Source organism: Poecilia latipinna, unplaced genomic scaffold, assembly GCF_001443285.1.
Source record: "Poecilia latipinna isolate Pla-1442-1.1 unplaced genomic scaffold, P_latipinna-1.0 Scaffold302, whole genome shotgun sequence".
Taxonomy (NCBI): domain Eukaryota; kingdom Metazoa; phylum Chordata; class Actinopteri; order Cyprinodontiformes; family Poeciliidae; genus Poecilia; species Poecilia latipinna.
Genome location: NW_015112918.1, coordinates 26,720 through 47,767, shown reverse-complemented (window position 1 = coordinate 47,767; position 21,048 = coordinate 26,720). Strand labels below are relative to the sequence as shown.

Here is a 21,048-nt window from a genome sequence, read left to right as displayed (position 1 = left end):
GGTGTAACGCAGTATCAGACAAATTGTTTGAGTCCCCCATCGACATATAAAGTATCCCCGCCAGAGCTCGCCAAATTATTGCAGAAATATTAGGAATGGATCACAAGTTAATTCCCCCTGCTCCAATTTTCTACCGCAGCAAAATGAAACCTAAATTTGCATAGCTCCGGGCCCTGCCCTCGAAAGCCTATGATTTGTTTCAATGACAGGAGCTATTATTGAGTAGTGCCTTGATGTAGTCGTACAGTATTCCAATGTCTAAGGCCCTAATCCCTCCCCAGCGATCGCAGTGGAGGGTTGTATTATTTGTGAGGTGATGTAGGCAGCTGAGAAGAGAAGGGAGCCCTGGAGAAATCAGCGAGAAAAAGAAATAGTATGTTAAGATGAAACTCGGAGGTTTTCTGCCTACTGCAGATTCTTCAGCAGCAAGATTGTAAATACGAGCCGCGTGGAAAGTATTTCAATTTTGGAGCATGATGGGAATAAGTTTGTCACTTCATTAGAGAGTAAACACCCTCATAAACTCATGGAGGGACGTGCAGCACTAACCGTTAACAAGCCCCAACAAGCTTGTCTGCTTTACTTCGAGAAAACCTTGATCACAGAGCAACTGCAGCCAACGAGCAACTTGATGATTTTACAATCCATGGCTGCTTCCTCTTCAGAGACAGCTTATGTTGATGCACTTTCTCTGGCACCCATATATTATTTACAAAGACAGCCCGTCCCTTAATGAGCACTAATTAAACACTGGAGACTAGGAGATGACTGGCAGAAAACATCACAGCATGTGACAGACATCTGGTGGAAGACAAGTGATCAGATGACGGAGGAGCTGCAGAGAAAACTTACGGTGGAAAGCAAAAGCAACACTGGAGTCATGTGAACCTGCACTTGAACCTGACTTTGAAACTCTGTCAATCAAGCTGGCTACAGCTGTCATGGTTCATAGGGCATGAGCTTAGAGGACTGGGAATGTGCGTGCCGCATGTGAGAACATGAATGCGAGCCAAAAAGTGGTGTGTGTGTTTGTGTGTGTGTGTTTGTGTGTGTGTGTATGTGTACAGTTTGTGTTTTCCTTCTGTGGCGATATAAAGGGCAAATCTGACAGAGGAAAGAAGAGTGAAACCTGTGCCACGTCTCAAATTCATTATTTCAGATTTAAGTCTGAGCTCACTTTGTTTTAAAGGTTTTTGAAATCAGATTTCGATCACGCAGCTAATAAATTAATAAACACAAACGTCACAAAACTGTATCGAACCTGGATGTTTAAATATCTGGTTTTACATTTTGTTTTCTTCTAAAATATTAAAGCAAATTTTTAAAGTGATCATACTACTAGCCTAAACAATTTAAACCCACCTAAAACCTGCTTTCTGCACAGTTTGCATATATTTTACTATGAAAGAAATCCTCTTCAACTGCAAAGAATATAGCGGTGAGAATTAGGTTTTAAAAGATGGCCCTAAAGGAACCACAGGCACCAGCTGATACTTTCCCAAAGCTTTTTAGTGAAAAATACTAGATATCTATGTACCATAGTCCTGCTTGTCTTACAGTCTTTATAGATGTTTCAAGCTATACCGAGGTCTAAAAATGTTTCAGTTTCAAAAGTTTGACATTTTTGTCACACAATTTCCATAGTTTAAAGTCCTTCTAATGAGATTTCAGAGAAAGTGTCAAATTAATCTACATGCAGCACTGGACTCCTTCCCCACCGGTTGCTGAGCACTATCAGTCAGCTGGCTGAAAGCAGGCTAAAGCTTTTTCCCGATGCTTAAAAAAACAACAAATGTGGCTATTTAATAAATATTTTTGCAACAAAAAATTATGGGTATTCATAATATGGCAAGAAAAGGAACAACTACTATTTATTTCATGAAGCCGACAAGATTTTTAAGGCGTTGAGAAGCTGAGCTGCATATTTTAAGTAACTACCTAGCTGAGCCAGCAGACCAGCTAATTAATATTTAACTAATAGGTTGTTATAACGCATATAATGGTGTTATATATGACATTATGACAAAAAAATGTACCTGATCAGCTATTTTAGCAACCATACATATATTTATTTTCTTTTTCTGTCAAATCATACATTTTTGTCTCAAATATTTATGTCCATTTTGTGATCACTTGGTATTTCTGCTCAAAAGTTTAAACCATGGGAGTCATCCCATACATTCATGGCCTGTAAGAAATCTGAGATTTATTTTTTCCTGCAGTGTCTGAGCCAAATGGAGGAGTGAGAATCCAAACACTAAATCTAAGACATAGCTTACATTTTGCAAAATAAGCTGGCATAACACTCCATATATGAAGTTCTGAAAAAAAGATGCATAAGATATAAGAAATTACTTTCATCAGAAGCAATCCAACGAAAAAAAAAAAACAACAGAAGAATATTGGCATATTTTCCAAGTCAAATCCAAGTTTTACCAAGCATTTAAATGTGTTTTCTTAGTTTGCCCACCAATTTTCTGGTAAAACAACAACAACAAAAACCCAACACAAAACACATTATTTAATATATAAACTTATAATAAAAATACTTATTCTATAAGTATTTTTTTAATAAAGCAAAGAGTCCATTTTGTAATCAAATTCTGAATCCACATTGAATATTTATTAGAAATCAAAAGTAGAAACCTTTTGCAATCCAAAATGATCAATTATTTAAAAATACCACCAGTAAGATACTAAAAAGAAATCTTAAAAAATACTTTCTCATCTACATTTAAATTTTTAAGGATAAAAACTGAATTGAATCATTTTGTATTTTTCTAGCAAATCTTAGTCTTTTGTCATCCAAAAAGGAAATCGTTCTTTGTTTGGCTCAGACTGAGTGACCTACTACCTTCCAGACCGCTAGAAGACATTCATAGGAAGGCCATGTGAACAACTCAGACACACTGAGTGGCTGGATGTTATAGTGTCACATCATTGTTTCAAAAACCCTATAATCCAACTTTTTGCATTACTTTGCAAAGCAAGGTTAAACCCCAATTCTTCTCAAAGTCTCAAAGGCTTTGGTGTGGGAATGAAACGCAGCTAAGAATGAACAAAATTTCCATCACGGTTCTAAACAACATCCTTGACAAAAACTGAGGAGGAATATTGATTGCTGTCCTCTTGCTGCATTCTGTCTTGCATTGTAAACTAACAAGCTTGAAAGGAAGAATAAGGAAGACCTATAAAGACAGGATGGAGGGCATCGCATCCAGATTGAAGGTTATATAGATGTCAGAAGTTAAAACAAGGGAAAGAAACGCTGGAGGACATTATACAGGAGATGTGAAGACTGTCCTTATAGTTTTCTGAAATCCCAGAGTGGATCCTGTGAATATGTAAATATCCTCAGCATCGAGGTGTTAAGGACATCGTGTAAATTCTCTGGCGAAGCTATGTAGAAATTTAGGTTTTCTTTAAAGTGCAACATTGAGCTGAAATCTGTAATGTAGTCTATTAGGATATTGGGGAAGCCATCGCAGTGGGAAATGCTAATTTTGTGGCCTGAGGCGAACTTTGGAAGCACAAAAACACAAGTAAAATGTTTCAAGCTCTATCTTAAACCATTTATATATATATATATATATATATATTTTTTTTTTTTAAAGTTTACCATGAATTCCAAAGAGGGAAATTCCAGATGGAATGATGTTTTTGGTTTAAGAGGAGGTGTAACATCTGATTGTAACAAGTCAGCAGGGAATAAAAAAAAAAAAAAAACAGCCTTAAATATATTCAAGCCTGGAGTTATGTTGACATTAGACACTCAGTCGTTTTTATAGTATAAAAAACAGCATTTATATATTTATTTTTTCTAGTACTTTCTACTGCAGCTTTGTAGAAAGATGGTAAAAAAGTGTAAGACTGGTTACAAAAAATAATAAAGTAACATAATGACCTTTACTATTGCAATTTATTAGACACACCAGGCGTTAATAACAGGGTAACAATTTAAAAAAAATGTTAAATATATATTTAGTTTCAATGATAAATAAATGGCCATATAATAAAACTTTCTAACTATACAGCTCTGTTGCATAATTGCTACTTCTGAATTTGGTAAGATTTAGGTGTTATAATGTTGGTTAAATTAGATAATATCATCTAGCAGTAGAAACAGTTGCTCAGTAACTTTATATCTCTTATTCATGGTTATCACAAGGGGAGCACCATACATATTTCCACTTCAGGTGGAAATGTGCATTTAATGCTTTTTTATACCTTAGTGCAAATTTTTTCTATATTTGAATGGCATTTATAATTTTACACTCCTTTTTGCGTTATAATAATCATATTAAGAGTATTCCTAAAAGCCCTTTACATTTGCTCCTTTGAGGTATTTTTACATAGCACCTACATACCACCTAAAAGACAAAATATGAGGAGACAAAAAAAAAAAAAGGACAGACAGATTTGTAAAGGAAAAAACAAAAAGGAGAAAAATGACATTGGGGTGGAGCGAGATAAATAGCACATTAGCACTTATAGATTAACTGCCTCTTATTCCCAGGCCTTGCTGCAGCCCTGCAGATGTGCAGCACTGACCGCACAACTACCCGGCAGCATTCATGTCTTAATTAACAAGCCGACATCTGATCAATAATTGAGGAACAATGAAGGGGGGATGTGAGCGCCGTGACAGACTGCATGGTTCAAGGTTTTTGGTTTTCTGTTGATGTGAAATAACACCAGAAATCAATAGCGCAGACGGCCCCAACACACACCGACTTCCGACACGACATCAAAAAACAAAAAAAACAAAAAAAAAGGATTATCCCAACTGTATTCTTTTGCTCTCTTTTTGTCATAAAATATTTATAATATTTGAAAATGTATGAAACATTTGCAGCCAAATTGTACAGGGGGATTTCATGGGAAATTATAGATCAGAGTGCCATTTTCTAAATAGCAGGAGATATTTTCTCATGTTGCTTTACTATATACCGTAATTGGAGATTATTTTAAAATTCTGAACTGCTTCAGTTCTGTGGCTAATTTCTTATGTTTGTGCAGCCAATACTGATTCCAGCCAATTTTAGTCAGTCTCCAACCATACAATGAAAATCCCACTGAAAAATAAATGTCCAGCTTTCTTACACCGCAGTTGTCATTAATTATTTGTATTAAAAGCACATTTTAAGACAAAGACAAAATGGTTACGTAGTTCACATTTGACAAGTATTTACTATAATATTATTGATTCAGAAAGGCTAAAATTATTAAAACAGCTGTTTATATGACCCCTAAAATAATAAGCATCTACAAAAAGGGATAACATATCAAAATAAATTGTTTTATAGCAGACAGAAGTTAAAAGCTTGTAATGTTGAGAGAACAACTTTGCACCGAGTCCTTCAGCCTGTTATCTGTTTGAAAGTCTGTCTTTTGTTTTCTAGCTTCCTTAATGAACTGCAGACATTGCTCATATCATGCTGTATCAAATTGATTTTTTGTAAATCACTTCTAACATTTTGATCCCTGCTCTGATCGTCATGATCCACCAGTTGTGATTTTGTTCTCTCTTGTGTTTGTAGTTACGCGTTTTAGTCTTATTAGTGTTTCTCCATATTAGTTTATTCTATTCCCTGCACTTTGGTTTATTTCTTGTGTTAGTGTTAGTTCTTAGCTTCTGGCAGATCATGTGTGTTTGATTCAGTTTCTCCTGTGCCCATTATTCAGCCTTCCCTCGGTCCCTGCTTAGATTCTCCCCCAGATGCTCTTCATTATGTTGATTGTATTTACCTGGTTTGCAGGCCACAATCGCTTCTCCGCAGCATTTAAGTACTAAAAAGTCATGATGTAGTGCTTGGATATCATGTGTTAACAGTTTTAACAAGAAAAACAGCATATTTCAGTTTTACCTGAGCTATCAGTCAGGGCCTGAACGAGTTGCAAATCAGCTGATTCCTGTCACTGGCTGTTTTCTAAATACATCTTTTACCTCAACATTAAAAAGTTTGTATTGTAGCAGCACCATAAGAAAATCAAACTGTTGAACATTTTTTGGCTTATATCAATCATTAACTTCTTCGGGTGTTTACGTGATATGAAATGACACAAGTAAAGAATAATATAGTCTGAGCGGTTTGTAGGAAAACTGTTTTTCACTCAATCTACGGGACAAACGTGCATTTTTAAGTCATTCTTCTAAATACCCGCTGCTCTTAAAGCCTGGAAGGCCTGAAAGCTAACAGACCTTATTAAATTCATAAGACCTGTACCGGGATCAAACGCCATTTTGATTGAAAGGTGAAAATGAGTGCAGATTTCAGGTTAATATGACAAAACTTTAAGCGAGTGTGCACACAGTGGCAACTTCAAAGATGCGTCACCTCTGCTACTATAAATCTAAAAATATTGAAGAAGTACCGAACAGTATTACTAAGTGCATTAGATTATGGTTACATATCCCAGAGCTCTACACTCATTAAAAGAAGACAAGACAGTTGAAAAGGGCAATTTCATTTGGTTAGTTGCTTTGTGCAATTTTTGAATAGAGGCTTTTAAAAAAAAGAAGAACAATATACATAGGTATGTCATTGTTAGGCAGAAACACGAAATCTAATTTAATCTTAAAACCACCTAGTTTTACTTTTGTGTCTTTCAGACAGTGGAACATGACAGAGGGAACATCTGCACTGCGTGGTTCTGAACGTGTTAACCAAAGCTCCATGTTGATAGAAAAGCATGTGACTGCTCGGATAAAGCTGTGAGGATGCAGTGTTACTTTATAAACCTTGTCAACACAGTGTTTAATTATCCATCCAACACAGAGTCATTTGCTTTTCCTTAAAAGCAAAGGCCTGCATGATGCCCTTTTCTGCACAGTTGCCTGGCAGCCAGGAGGTTTATCCCCTTCTGTGTGGAATTTGCATGCGAGTATCTGTGGGTTTTCTCTCATCGTCTAAAAACTTGCATGATGGGAGACTGTTTTGTAACCTAACCTTGCCTTAAACTTCAATAACTATATCCATAACATGTTGGCTGTGTTTTAGTCTCCCTAATGCTGTTCATTCACTAAAGTTCTCTAACAAATCTTAGAGACCTTTTAGAAGAAAAAGTAAAGTGACCTGAATGAAATGAATGACAGACTTAGTTTCTAATTGTAAAAAAAAACAAAAAAACAAAAAAATATTAAAGTGTTTTTTTCTTTGTTTTTGTTTTTTTCTCATAATTTTACAACTAGAAATAAAAATCTGAAACTCCGAACCATGGAGTTTACTTTGATGCTCTTGAATAAAATCCATTGCAACCAAATGTCTTCAGGAAGTCTCTAAAACAAATAGGATCCAACTGTTTGTAATTTAAATCCAACTGTTCTCTGAATGCCTCACGGGATTGTTAAAGAACCATGAACAAACATAATGAAGACCAGGGAACAAAGCAGGCAGTTCAGGGATAAAGATGTGGAAAAGTTTAAAGTATAGTTAGGCTATAAAACGGCACAGGGAGCTTTAATCATCTCCCAGAGCATTACTTCATCATCTGAAAATGGAAAGAGTTTGACACAGTTGTAGAACTACCAAAATTTGGCTATTCACCAAAACTGACAAGCCTCAAAGGAGGCACAGAAAAAGGCCTTGAATGAGGACTGACAACATTGTGGATTTTTTTTTTTGCAAAAAGCCATGGAGAGAGTGCACACCAGAAGACTCTGCTCTTGTTGGCCAAAATTCATGCAACATACTATATGTGATGGGAAAAACAACAAAACAAAAAAAAAAAAACAGTTTAAACAACAATTCCACTAACACAGCCAGAATGAAATACCTTTGATCAAAGTATAATGAGTCAAAATGGCCTAAACAAAGTAAATACATACCTATTTATAGACTGAGCTTGAACTGATTTTTAAATAACATTTAGTCTCTAGATATGTAAAACTGATATGGACATATCCCAAAAATACTGTCAACTCAACAGGCTGTGAAGCAGGGCTCTGCGAAGTACTGACTCAGTGAATACATATGCATGTTGCACTTTTCTTGGTCTGTATTTAGCTTTATCTGTCGTATAATCAACTCTGATCAGCTTCCCTTTCTCTGGTGAAGAAAAGAATCCCTGGATCCTGAAGGGTGAATCTTAATACATTTGTTAAAAAAAAGAAAAGAAAAGAAAAACAGCAACAACACACAATTATACACTACTTTGTCTGTCAAAAAAAAAAATAAATCTCCAAAAAAATCTATTGAAGTTTTGTGGTTGGAAAGCTACCAAATCTGAAAGTCTAATAGTGTGAGTCTTGCAAGGCTGTTTACTCTGGTGCTTCTCACTTTTGCTTCAAAAATAAATAAATAAATAAATAAATAATAAAAAATCTGGTTCAAAAACAACATTCATACAAACCAGTTATTTATTTTTATGACTGAAAATCTCTAAATCTCCACTGAAAGAAGTTCATGGCCTACTTCCAAATTTTCCTTTTGCAGTTACATTGCTTTTTACAACTTAATGACTTACCCCTTCCCAAACAGTCAGAGCCCTAACACCCGATTGCTAAAAACCATCTGCAGCAAAACTGAACCTGTAAATATTCAGCTGTGTCTGCAAGGGAAAGTTTATCAGCCTTTATGGTATATTCTGGGAGTTTTCAGACAGGATGGCCATCCTGTGATAAGCCTTTCACATTCGGTGGTAGCCAGAAGGCTACTGAGGCTGCTGGAAACTCTAATCAGGCTCTGCCCACCTGCCTCCATCCTGCTCCTTCAAGTGAGTAACTGATCCACTTCTGGACAGAAATCATATGTTTATTTCCCTTTCTTTCTCATTGCAAACTTCTGCTCGAAAATTGAATTGGATGCCCTGGGGCAGGATGGAAAATTGTGCAAAAATAACTTATTTTCCCTACACTCAACCTTTTGCTACCCTAATGAATGGCAAAATAAGATAACAGTGGGATATGCTATTCCACGTCAGCTAGCCATCCTTTCAATTTAGAGCTCATCAATTCATGTTTAAAGTGGAAGCATCAATACTGGAAGATGGTGTGTGACTGCAAGCACATGAATCCCTCATGGAGGAAAATAAAATTACACTGTACTGTTATGCAAAACTTCTCCAGACATTAGATCAAACACATCAAATGCCACGAGACCTTGTCAGAATGTTTGTTGCACAGCATGGCAGCTCATTTTCACCCCGTGATTTAGTCAGATCAAAATTTATTATTTAAAAGCAGGAACATCATTGATTAAATCATAAATCCCCTCTTTACTGAACAGGGCAAGGGTAAATTTGGAGCCATAGTCTGGCAGCTTTAATATCGTCACATTTCACTGATGTGTCCCGGATAATTAGCATTTAATCAGCTGCAAATATTCCTAATTACAAGATTAATCTCTAACCAATTAGCCAACCTGCTAATGGTTTTACTCTACCATAGAAGTACACTGAATTCCAATTAGGGAGTAACAACCCTAATTTACCTAGAGGCCCATCTGATGGGTCATTACCAACCCAGTTACTTTCTGTATAAACTGAAGGCAGCAAGCAGCACAGATCCCATAGGAGAGCAGCTGTGGAAGCTTTATGGCCGACGTGTGAGGCATTTCCATGCATCACGGGACAATGTTTCTACTTTCTGAAAATAACAGAGTCATACTGATGATTCACTAATGAATATATGACGCTCAGCGAAACCGCAAGATCCGGAAACTAACATACGCGCTGGATTTGATCTCAGTTTAGTTCACTTACTGGGTGTTAAGTGTGATATTTGTTAATATAAAACATAATGTCGCAAGCAAGAATGGGGTGCTAGTCAGTAATTTAAAATTTAATTGAGTACAAGCACAAAGAGCATTAGCGTTTTATTAGTCAGCAGTACTACAGCTGATATCCAGGTCACTTTTGACGCAAGTGTTTCTGAAGTTGTGATTTGCCCCCAAAAAGTCTTGAATTATTAATCTTTTCCAAAAGCATTCACAGATTTTTTTTTTAATGAAGCTATATATTTGAAATAAACAAAATAGCAACTAAGTGCAAGTCTCAAAGACTTTTTAGTGGATCTTACCTGCCCTGTACCTTGATGTCAGATATTGCGTAGAAGTATCTGGATAAATTGTTCTCATCCACCATGGTGGCTCCAGTAGCTGGCTTTAGTAGTCTAATCCTCAGATCTGTGATTGTGAAGAAATCTCTCAGGTTCTTAGTGGTATCCAGCTGGCCGTATAGTGAAGCCATGTTGTGTAGCCGAGGTCCAGCAAATAGAGCGAAGCGGTCCTTTATCTCAAAACGTACGGTCTTGTCGTTCTTCCACACGTAGCCTCGAGAGTACTCCTCAGTACAAATTATGTCCAGCAGGGTGCGCTGGGACAGGTCGTTCACTGTCTTGGGCTCCATGGTGAAAGCATCCAGGCAATCAGTGGCGTAGAACTGGTAAGGGGTCCAGGTGCGACCGTAGTCGAGCGACTTCTCCAGGACCATCTGCTCCGGCCGGCCTGACTCAAAGGTGATAACAATGTCATCAGTTAGCTCGATTGTCTTGTTCCAGGACAGCGTAATGTTGACTTGCAGAGGCTTTGGGTATTTCTTCCATGATGTCGATTGCCAGAACGTTGTGGGATTTCGACCTTCGAAGTCAAACATTAACTCAGGAGGATGAGCCAGCTCCTCAGTAGCAGCATCGCATTCGTTGTTGCACATGTAAGGATTCTCCTGAACGAAAACACAATAAAAACAAAAGTAAGTGAATTGTTTATAAAGTTTATTTGATAAGGACAGATACAAGAAACATAGATCAAGATAATCTGATCTCTGTAATCTCTGTCCCACAGGGACCGCTAACACTTTTTAACACAATAATTACATAAAGTGTTAAAATAATTTCCTCTGCTTTATGTTAGTGCTGAAACTGCTAAGTTTGACTTAAATGCAATTTTTACAAATGCTCTTTATTTTAATAAACGCAATGTTGGCAAAAGTTTTGAGTTAAGCTTGTAGGGATTAACATTAAATAAAAAAATAATTTTGAAATCAGATAAAGAAAAAAATAGATTTTAATGAAGATGAAATCCATTATTCTATTGTCATGGAGGTAATGTTGATCCTGGGGGATATAATGGGATATATATATACTGCTCAAAAAAATAAAGGGAACATTTCACTTTAATTTTGTGTGTGGCTCCAAATCCAGGCCTCCATTGGTTAATAAATTTGATTTCCATTGATGATTTTTGTGTGCTTTTGTTGTCAGCACATTCAACTTTGTACAGAACAAAGTATTCAATGAGAATATTTCATTCATTCAGATCTAGGATGTGTTATTTGAGTGTTCCCTTTATATATATATGTAGTTTGTTTTATTTATACTTTTTTTTTTTTTTTACAAAAGGAGTTGCTACCGAGTTTGCATGGCCATGTTTAAACGTCTTTGATGAAGAAAGTGGTGAGGAACTATGAACTGTTCCTACAGCTACCTGAAGAGAACATATGTAACCACTCAGCAAACTAATAAAAGATGGATCAGAATTGATCGGAGCAGGAGTGAAAACAACCAAAACCCGAGGCTCAGGTTCAAAAACTAAAATGTTAACATGTCAATATGGTATTTAAAAAAAAAAGAAAGAAAACACAGAAGAAGATGAATTTTTGTAGCTACAGGAAATAATACTAAAAAATAGAATTACACAACAGTAACTAAATTTTTTTTTTAAATTTAAACTCAAACTAAATATTGTTCACTGTTCCTTTGCCTTGATGGTTTACAACTCTGCTCCACACAATTTCTATTCTATTAAAGCCCATGTGCATGTCGTAATCTAGCAATGTCATTTCTAAGGCTGCAGGAGATGGTGACCCTCTCATTGAGATGATACTGTGGATACCGTATTCCTGATGAGCACCGTTCCAGCTCCGACCTGCCCCACAAATTGCCTGTGTAATTGATATTCTTGTGTGGTATTTCAGCTCGGATAGGAATGGAATCCCGATGAGCATTTCTTATGAAACACGCAAAGGGACATGCATTTTTCATGGGCCCGTGTTTGGTTTCTGCCATAGACATCCAGCGAGTTCGGGTGTTTGTGTGAGCGAGTTTGTGGGGAGAAAGAGCTGCGCTCTTGATGTGTTTGTGTTTGTTTGTGACAGGGATAGAGAGCTGTGAATGTGTTTGCCCATATGTGTGCACACAAGCGGTATGCACTGGTGTGTGTGTGCGTGTGTGTGTGGGTGTGGACAGGGTAGCAAAGGAACGATGAAAGAGCGAGAACTGAATTGGGGGCAGAGAGCACAAGGCTCTTTTCTAAAGACATTCCTCTCACCTTTTGGTCCAGGAACAATGAGGTTAAGTACCAGGAAGATTCATATCAACTGTAACATGATTCAATAATGAGCAATCATCTGGTACTCTACTCTGAAAATGATTTAAAGAGGAGAAAAGCCCCCCAAACTGTCAGGTTGTTAAGAAATTATCCGATTCCTCTGTGCCCCGGAAAAAATTCACATCACATTCCAACAAAATATTTTAACCTTTAAAAAACAAAGTGACTAAATATCCAGTCTAAAATATTACTAAGACATATATATTCTAATTATACCCAGTAGCACATACTGTACAGATTTAATAAATGCTACAAACATGCAAATAGTCAGAATTCAAACCCTGAATAGAAATAGAACATAATTCTGTTTAAGAGGCTTGAAACTAGTGATTTAAGGCAAAAACTTAGGAACAAAGCACTTTGTTTTTTCTATCTATCTATCTATCTATCTATCTATCTATCTATCTATCTATCATAGGTGAATTATTGCCTCCATCTCATGCCCCATGATGGGTTTAGGTCAGGCCCACCATTACATTTTTATCTGAAAAGACCAGTGGTTGCATTTGTCTTCAAGTGAGTTGCAAAACCTCTATTTCAGAAAAAAAAAAAAGTATTTTAAGGTTTATCTTCCTCTGAGAAAACGGTACGAAGACTTTGTTTAGATACACATCTCCAGAGTCTGTTTCATTTCCTATGCTTTGCTATCTCCGACTTACTCTTCAGCCTGAAGAGATATAGCTGTGCTATCAAGAAGGACAAGACTGCAAGATATTGGTTCAGCTGACTCAAAGGAGCATAACATGATCCAATTAGAAGGGTAATGAGGGTTATGCTGCTAAGAGAGAATGTGAGAATAAGAAAGAGTGGGAGGTAGTGTGAATGTAAACCTTTTTAAGGAGCATCTCAGCTGCTAAAAGTATTCTCCTTTCACGCCCATGCACTCCCACACACATTCAACACTAACCCAAAGCTTAAAAGGCCACAGTGCAGCCTGAAACCAAAAACATAGGGCAAAAAAATGGAGATTTCGAAATAGAGAGTTAAGGGGTAATAGGGAAAATGGTTGGCTGCCTGGGTTTTGCCACAGGGACAATAAATTGTACTCAAGTTCTCAGTTTACTGACAATGTGTTGCTGAGGGTCATTATAGTCACTGCTTTAGGTCTCTCAGAGAGGTTGATGGTACAGAGAAGGAGGAAAAGATGGAGTTTGTGAGAGGCACTGATTCACCTGTTGTTATTCAAGAGCATGAATTTTCAGTTATTTCTTTTATTGGTTCTTCGGTTTGGTTTCGTGAACGGTGGGGTGGCTGCCTTCGCATCAGCCGAGCAAGGACTCTTATTCACAGATGCTATGAGGAAGTGTGTGACAACAGCATCAGAGGATAATGGGTAAGCAATTTTCTAACAAAACAACGAGAAGAGCAGTAAATAGAAGCACTAAGCAGCAAAGTTTCACCAAACACTTCACCACGTTTGGCAAATAAAGCAGCAGAGAGAAGCCACGAACTCTTGCAACGTTTTCTTGCTGTGTACGTCGACTTCAAACCTTCGGGGAAGCATATCATGTATGGTGCTTATTTGCTCCTCCTGAACTGCACATACCGTTATGCCTTTATACAGTCTAGTTTATGTGAAATGGGAGATTGAGAGAAATGTCAGCACCTTTTAGCAGATATCCTGTGGTGGTTATTTAACAACAAAAACAGTGCCCTATAAAGATCAATACCTTCCATGGTCATTTAAGACCAAGGCCTTCAGTGCTCTGCCAGGGGGCAGCTATTGAAAAACAATAAACCCTCTCAACTTGATCCTTTACCTGTGATCGTGGCTGTGGGAGAGGGGAAAAGTCAGTGGAGGATGTGAAAGAGGCAAGAATTTTGGACCAAAATGAAATATCGACCAGCTAAAAAATAGACTTGACCTTAAAAATAAAGAACTGCCATGTATTGGAATGTTGCTAAAGGGTTAGCTAAGCATTTCTTAATACCAAGCAACATATTTATGATGTTATATAGCTATTATGAAATGAACATGCAGAAATATATATATATATATATATATATATATATATATATATATATATATATATATATATATATATATATCAAAAAACTGTCCTGCAAAGATATTCAATGTGTTTCATTAGGATTTTACAGTATAGACCACCAGATTAGAGACCAGATCAGGTTAAAAAATATATTTTAAATATAACAACCATGATGTAATATTTTAATGTTAAATGTTGTGCTTCAATATAATTTATTTCTCCATTTTTGACAGCAATTAACAGAAATTAATTAATTAAATCAAGGAATTTATAATCATGTGCTGATAAATGGTGACCAAAAAAGATATTCAATACTTATCCACTGTAATAACCAGTTAATAAATTGATAGTCATAAAATAACTGCGTCTGCATTTTTACATGGTAAGATTACATTTGTGAATTATAAAATAATCAAACTTTACCAGAAAACTCTTAGGTTTATATGACACATACATTTTTTTGATTTCATTTTCACTGATTTGGTTTTACTTTTTTTTTTAATTCTTTCTGTTTTTGACAAAACCTAATTCCTCCTTGGCTTCCAGTCAGTATGATTCTTGTAATTTTGATCTATCTTTATTTAACCCACACTCCAAACGCCAATAAAGCTCACAGAAAGACAATCCATTTTATACCCAGTAATATATCTCCTTGCAATTCACACCAATTGACATACAGATCATGCCAACTTTGTGAACCTCTTAATGGCCCGTGTCTTATTGGTATTAGTGACATCTACATTCCTCCCATGACTGCAGTGTCATAGAGCCCAGCTGGCTTTATCTAAGCAACATGATCCATCCAGGGTGTCTGCTCGGTGCAGAAGACCTGAGCAGTGAATCTGCAGCTAATTATGTCCTGATCTGCAGCCCATAAGGTCAATCCAATATCAGGGACTGAACAAGGGGCACAGACAGATACAGGAGCTGCGGTTCTTTGTCATTTACTAGAATGTAAAGCAATCTGGACACTCAGCCATTCATATTGTCATGAAGGCTTTGTGGATGTTAAGTACCTTTCACGGTTGTCCTCAATGTTTTTTATTACATTTAGTATGACTGAATCAGCATATCGTACTAGTTTCGTACAAAAATCTGTGCAATATTCATTATGTATACCACATGTAATGCTCAGATTTTTACTCTAAATTCATTGTGTCCACTGAAAGAGCAAATAGTGTTTTACCCCCTTACGGAATTCTTGTGGGGGGTTTTTGTGACAGTTAAATGTTTTAGATAGTCAAACTAATCAGAATATCCAATGAGGTTATCAAATGATAACTTTATTTATTAAGAGGAAGCAAAAGAATCCAATCCAAATCAACCCGACTTGGGTGACAATATATTCCTCTCCTTGTTGAATCATGAATTACCTTTACTATTATTATTACTATTATCAAATTGTTTTATATATATATATATATATATATATATATATATATTCTCTCTGAATATAGCCATGGGTATCTTATTCTATGACTTCTGTGATTCCTCTGTGGCTGAGAGTAGTAGAGTAGTCATTCCCTCCAGACCAGAGGTGTTGCTAGATTAATCAGCCTATCATCTTGACCGGCCTTACACCTTCTAACCTGCCACATGACACCTGCCGACCTGTCACTGGCCCACTCTCTATCTCAATCACACCTCTGGATGCTCGTCCTCATTCATGGGGTGGGCTGGCTGGAGAGGGAGGAAATTTCACAAGTGGCTATTCAAGCAGCTGTTGGATTCGGTGTGTAGGGATTTGCTTTAGATAAACAAGACTAACAAGAAATGTTGTGGAAATGGGGTAATTGGTCCAACTAAGTAATACTCTGAGTGTTTTCCTGGGGACACTCAGGGCCTTAAAAATACAGGAAAATCTTGTTATTTAGGTACTTGACTTAAGTCAACATGCTTTGCATAACACATATGCCTCATTATAATTAATATGTATTAATAAGTTATAGATAACTATTTAAATAGCACCAATCTGCTGTAATAAATGTTTCTGTCATAGGAAAGACTTGTTAAAGGCTAAAAAAAATATGTTATATGTAAGTTTAATTAACACAGACATTCACAGAATCATCATCTAGAGATTTGGAGTAGAAGACTTTTGCAGAAGGCAGAATAACATTCTTCACTTTCTGCCTTTTTATTGCAGTTGAACTTGTGAGGTTTAAATACAGATGTATATGCATTTGCTTTCCAGTGCCACTCTGCTACTTATTCTTAGTACAGGACAGTGATTTGAAGTATTGTGCCTGAATAGGACAAAATATACTGCATTCCAGAAACTTCTAAAATGTCTTTCTCAGTGCCTCCAGTCAGACTGATCTGACACTAGGGCTGCATGGTGGTGAATTTGTTAGTACTGTTGCTTCACAGGAAAAAGATCAAGGAATTGCTCTCTCAACTGGGGCCTTTCTTTGTAGAGTTTGTGGGTGTGGGTTTTCTCCAGGTACTCCGGCTTTCATGCGTCATTCCAAAGCATGCAGGATAGGTTAATTGGCCATTTTAAATTGCCCTTGGATATGAGTGTACACATCAGTCCATCCATTTTTTATACTTGCATGACTGTGTGTGGGGATGGGAACTGGTTATACCTGTATTATTTAAAGGGAGAAAAACATTTCAGCCGGTGAAGACAATAAGAGTTGAAGGAAAGATTTATGAAGCTAAATAAGACACACATTGGAACACTGACCCTAAACATGCAGCCAAATCTACAATGAAAGGGTTTAAATTAAAAACACTAACTTGAGAAATCTGTTTTTAGTACTGGCTCAAAGCTTATTTCCTTAGCTGTGTTTCTTTCCTGTATGTAACCAGAAATAAACCTACTTTCCATCAAATCTGCTTTAACATATTTAGCAAATTACACAAGCATCATAGGTTCTAGGTTTATTATTATTGTGTGTGTGTCTTCTCAAATCCAAAATCACTTGTGCCAGACAGCCCTCACATTGAGGCTTCTGCCTGTTGTGAGTTGTTTTTTTTTTTTTTCTCACTGGTGACAGATACTTGCTCATGACCTCATTTGATAAAAATTTAAAAAAATTACCAACTGGCATACAAAAATAAACTAAACTGCATTACATTATGATGAGGATAAATTCACTTAAATCAAACTATTTGAATGTGTACGTGAATTTATTCAATGTAATAGAACAACACAAAGGTGTGTATACAGACAAGATTATGAAAATGTTTTCATGAATATGTATTTAACCCCCTTGCAGAAATATCTGTAGAAAAATCAAGTGCAACCTACCTCCAGCGGTAAGCATGCTTCTGCAAGGCTAGATGATTTTATTTAATATGTAATGATGATTGTTTTGAACATCGGCAACATGGTCAATAAGGGTTTCCAATCAGGCATTAACGTGAACCTACTCAGTAGTGCTAGTGTTAGGGGTTAGGAATGTGGGAAGTGATACGGTGAGTTTTGTCATCTAATAATTGAATTCAATTTGCATTATTTATATTGCCCTATTCACGGCACATATTGTTTCAATGCAACTGTTTTGTTTAAATGGACATGAAGGCTGCGGGGCACAAAATAAATATTGTCAGAAGTAAACGATTATATTTTTCTAAGAATATATTGAGTTTGTCAACAGACTTAAAAAAGGGGAGTAAAAAAAATGTCATATTTATTTGTTGCCATGCTAGAAAGTTGTCGCTATGAGTGTAATGGGTGAGACTGAATAAAAATAAAATGAAAACAAATTCAGAAGGCAGGCATTTTACCCGAATATCACAGGGTGTAGAGGTGATTTCTGTAACCAGCTATTGAAGCTGATGTTTGATCAAAAAGAAAACACAAATTACTTCAAGCATTCACATTTCAATTTACTGCATGCCAAACACGCCGCCCTTTGGAACACAGCCCTCGCCAAAGCAGTCCCTTTGAGGGTTGCAGCACAGCCAGTCTGGCCTTTTGAAGTGCATCACTTGGCAGTTCAGCCGCACCAAGATGCAGGGCCGCAGCCTTGATTTGGATTCACGGGGCGTCAGCAAACGAGAGGAAACACACTCCACATTAATTAACACCTGGCCTCATTATCTATCCCATGTGGCAGAACTCCACTGGGGTAAATTTAACACCAATTTATTAAGGAAGGTAGTGCTGAGCTTTCATTAGTATATGCACTTAATCATGTGCATAAAATGTATTGCTTGAAGTCCTGAATCAAAGATATTTTGTATGTGTGCATTTGTTGTCACTGCGAGGATGTCACCTGTGTTTTTCCTCTTTATTTTTTGTGAGAGTGAACCAACACAATTTGTGTTGGCTTTGCTGCACGTGGACTTAGACTTCCCTTTCTGTGAACATCAAATAATAAATCTCAATATTATAACATTGCAAAAAAAACATGTCAACATCTGGATGTGTGAAAGACAAAACCTCAACCAAGATTTTCAATAAGACAATTAATTTGTCAACTGCATCTCAGGTTGAAAATGTAACTGATTTGCATCATTATGTAATGAGTTAAACTACATCTGATCCTCTAACAGCAGACATGCAGCCACTCACTCCAGGAGGGATTTTATAACACACATCTTTTTACTGGTGTAAGAGAAACTTCAATTCCTTGCCATTTTGTGAGGTTTGCTCCACATAATTGACTGGAGAGCTAATTATATAATGAATTATTACATTTTTATGTGACTGTTAAGATATCCTGCACAGAAAACTTGCCATGTGGGTAACTGTGTTTGAAAGAACATCTCTGCTAGTTATGAACATTTAATTCTGCCAAGTACACAGCTGTCCTGGATCATAAGTCTAAATGTCATTAGTGTCAACCTTGGCTAAAAACATGCATTTCCAAGAACACAACAGTAAAAAAGTGGTGAAGAGGGCTTTTGAGTCTTTGGCTCTGAATAAGTCTAACTATGCCTAGTAGTTATACACATATAGATTCTAGTCCATTTTATTCAAAGAACCAGAGTTTATGTATGAATTAAAGCTTAATTTTGAAGTTACATAAATTATTTGTCATATTTTCTTCAAAACTGAAATCCCTCTATCACTTCATCCATGGTCTATATCCACTTAGACCTTGCAGGGTCACAAGGTTTCTCTCTAGTGGTGACTGGGTGAGAGGCTTGGTAAACCCTGTACAGGTCACCCATGGTTACATGTACATCCATGTAACCATGGATATAATGCATGTAACCATGGATGCACACAAGCATACATAGGGGAATTTTAGAGAACCAGTTAACCTAATGGTGATGTTTTAGGACTATAAAAAGAAACTTGAAAACAAACAACGTGCAAATTCCATGCAGAAAAACCCTGAGCTGAAATTCAAATGTATCATCTGCCTGCTGCAAGGCAACAATGCATGCTGCCAGGGGCCAACAATTGTGTTGGCCCCTGGCAACTGAGCCGGAGAGACACTGAGAGTAACAGTGAAAGAGAGACTAATGAAGTGCATCATGCTGAATCTGTTCAATTCTGACACTAAAGAGGACAACTTTAGTGGTTGTACTGTGCTTAAGAAAAATGACTTTTCCCGGTAGAGGTTGCATTAAAAAAAGTATTTTCCATTTTTGACCATTTTTTCTTAAATTGTGAAAAATCTAAAGGCTATTTTGATGGATTACAAATCACATAACCGCTCATTTGATGCAGATGTGCAAATATTTCCAACTATACGTACAGAGTACATAAAAGAGGTGACTAAATTCCATCAATAAAGAAAATTCCCATCTCAGTTAAATGCCTCTTGAGAAGACCGTCAATAATCTGTATGCACAAAACATCTGTTGATGCACAGAAAAAGACACGGTAAGCTCCATTAACTGAAGAATGCACATATGACATATGATGTTATATGTACAATAAATGGAAGTCCAAATTCATTTATTTCTGACCGTTTTCATTATAAAAATCTTTGTACTTGGTAACTAAGATGTTTGCACCAAGCTTAGTTTCTGATTGATTTTCTCAGTTTCATTACGATTTGGCCCTATAGTTTAAAACTAAATTAAAATCTAAGCATAATCCATCTGTCATCCCAGTATGCATTCAATCTAACGACGCACTAAAGAGCAGCCTCTAAATCGATGCGATATCGATTGTGAGTTGTTAGTTTCATTTAAGCACCTTCGAATCACACAGAAATGTTTCACTGGATCTGAGCAAATTGTCATTCAGCAGAAAATCAGAGGACACCCGCTCCGTTCTGAGCCGTTTGAGATGCAAGGGTCATCTCAAATAAATTGATAGGAACTGGGATGAAATTGAGAGAGTGAAAGAAAGAAAAGCATGAGGACGAAATTGCGGCATTGTTCGTCAAGGCGCCAGCTCACAGTGTGTCAACTCGTCCTCCATCTTTTCAATCTGCATAGTTATTAGTCTTTTTATTAATTTGAAATGCCAAAGTGAGGAATAAAGCATTGCTGAAATGTCACCCATTCACTGAGAATGATAAAATCACACCATCACCTCTTTTGGTAACGAACATTCTTCCTTCGCTGTGTTTTCATCCCAAGCTCTCTGGCTTCTCTCCCTTCTGAAGCGCAGCCTCTTTCACTCTTTCTCAGAGATCAATATGGCCTGACAGCATGATGGCTGGGTTTCCTAAGGGTAGGTGGGTCGCAACAGTTGCCTGTCATCTTGCTACTATTTCTCCCTGTCAAGTCTTGCTCCTTTGACTTAGTGCATGAGTAGAGCAAAAATATTATAGATATATTCCAAATCAGTCCAGATTTCTGACCTTTTCAAATTT

At 36.8% G+C, this 21,048-nt stretch overlaps 1 protein-coding gene across 11 annotated transcripts in view; it reads right to left on the bottom strand.

The window, feature by feature from the left end:
• The window catches only part of LOC106948690 (netrin-G1-like), a 73,473-nt gene that overhangs the window by 32,676 nt on the left and 19,749 nt on the right, over window positions 1-21,048 (bottom strand). For all 11 annotated transcript variants that reach the window (XR_001425226.1, XM_015034516.1, XM_015034517.1 and 8 more), the window contains one exon: window positions 10,019-10,662. Coding sequence is in view for 10 of the 11 variants with exons in the window: in XM_015034516.1 (XP_014890002.1) it covers window positions 10,019-10,662 (644 nt within the window). In the remaining variant the exon portion in view is untranslated. The remainder of the gene's footprint in view (window positions 1-10,018; window positions 10,663-21,048) is intronic.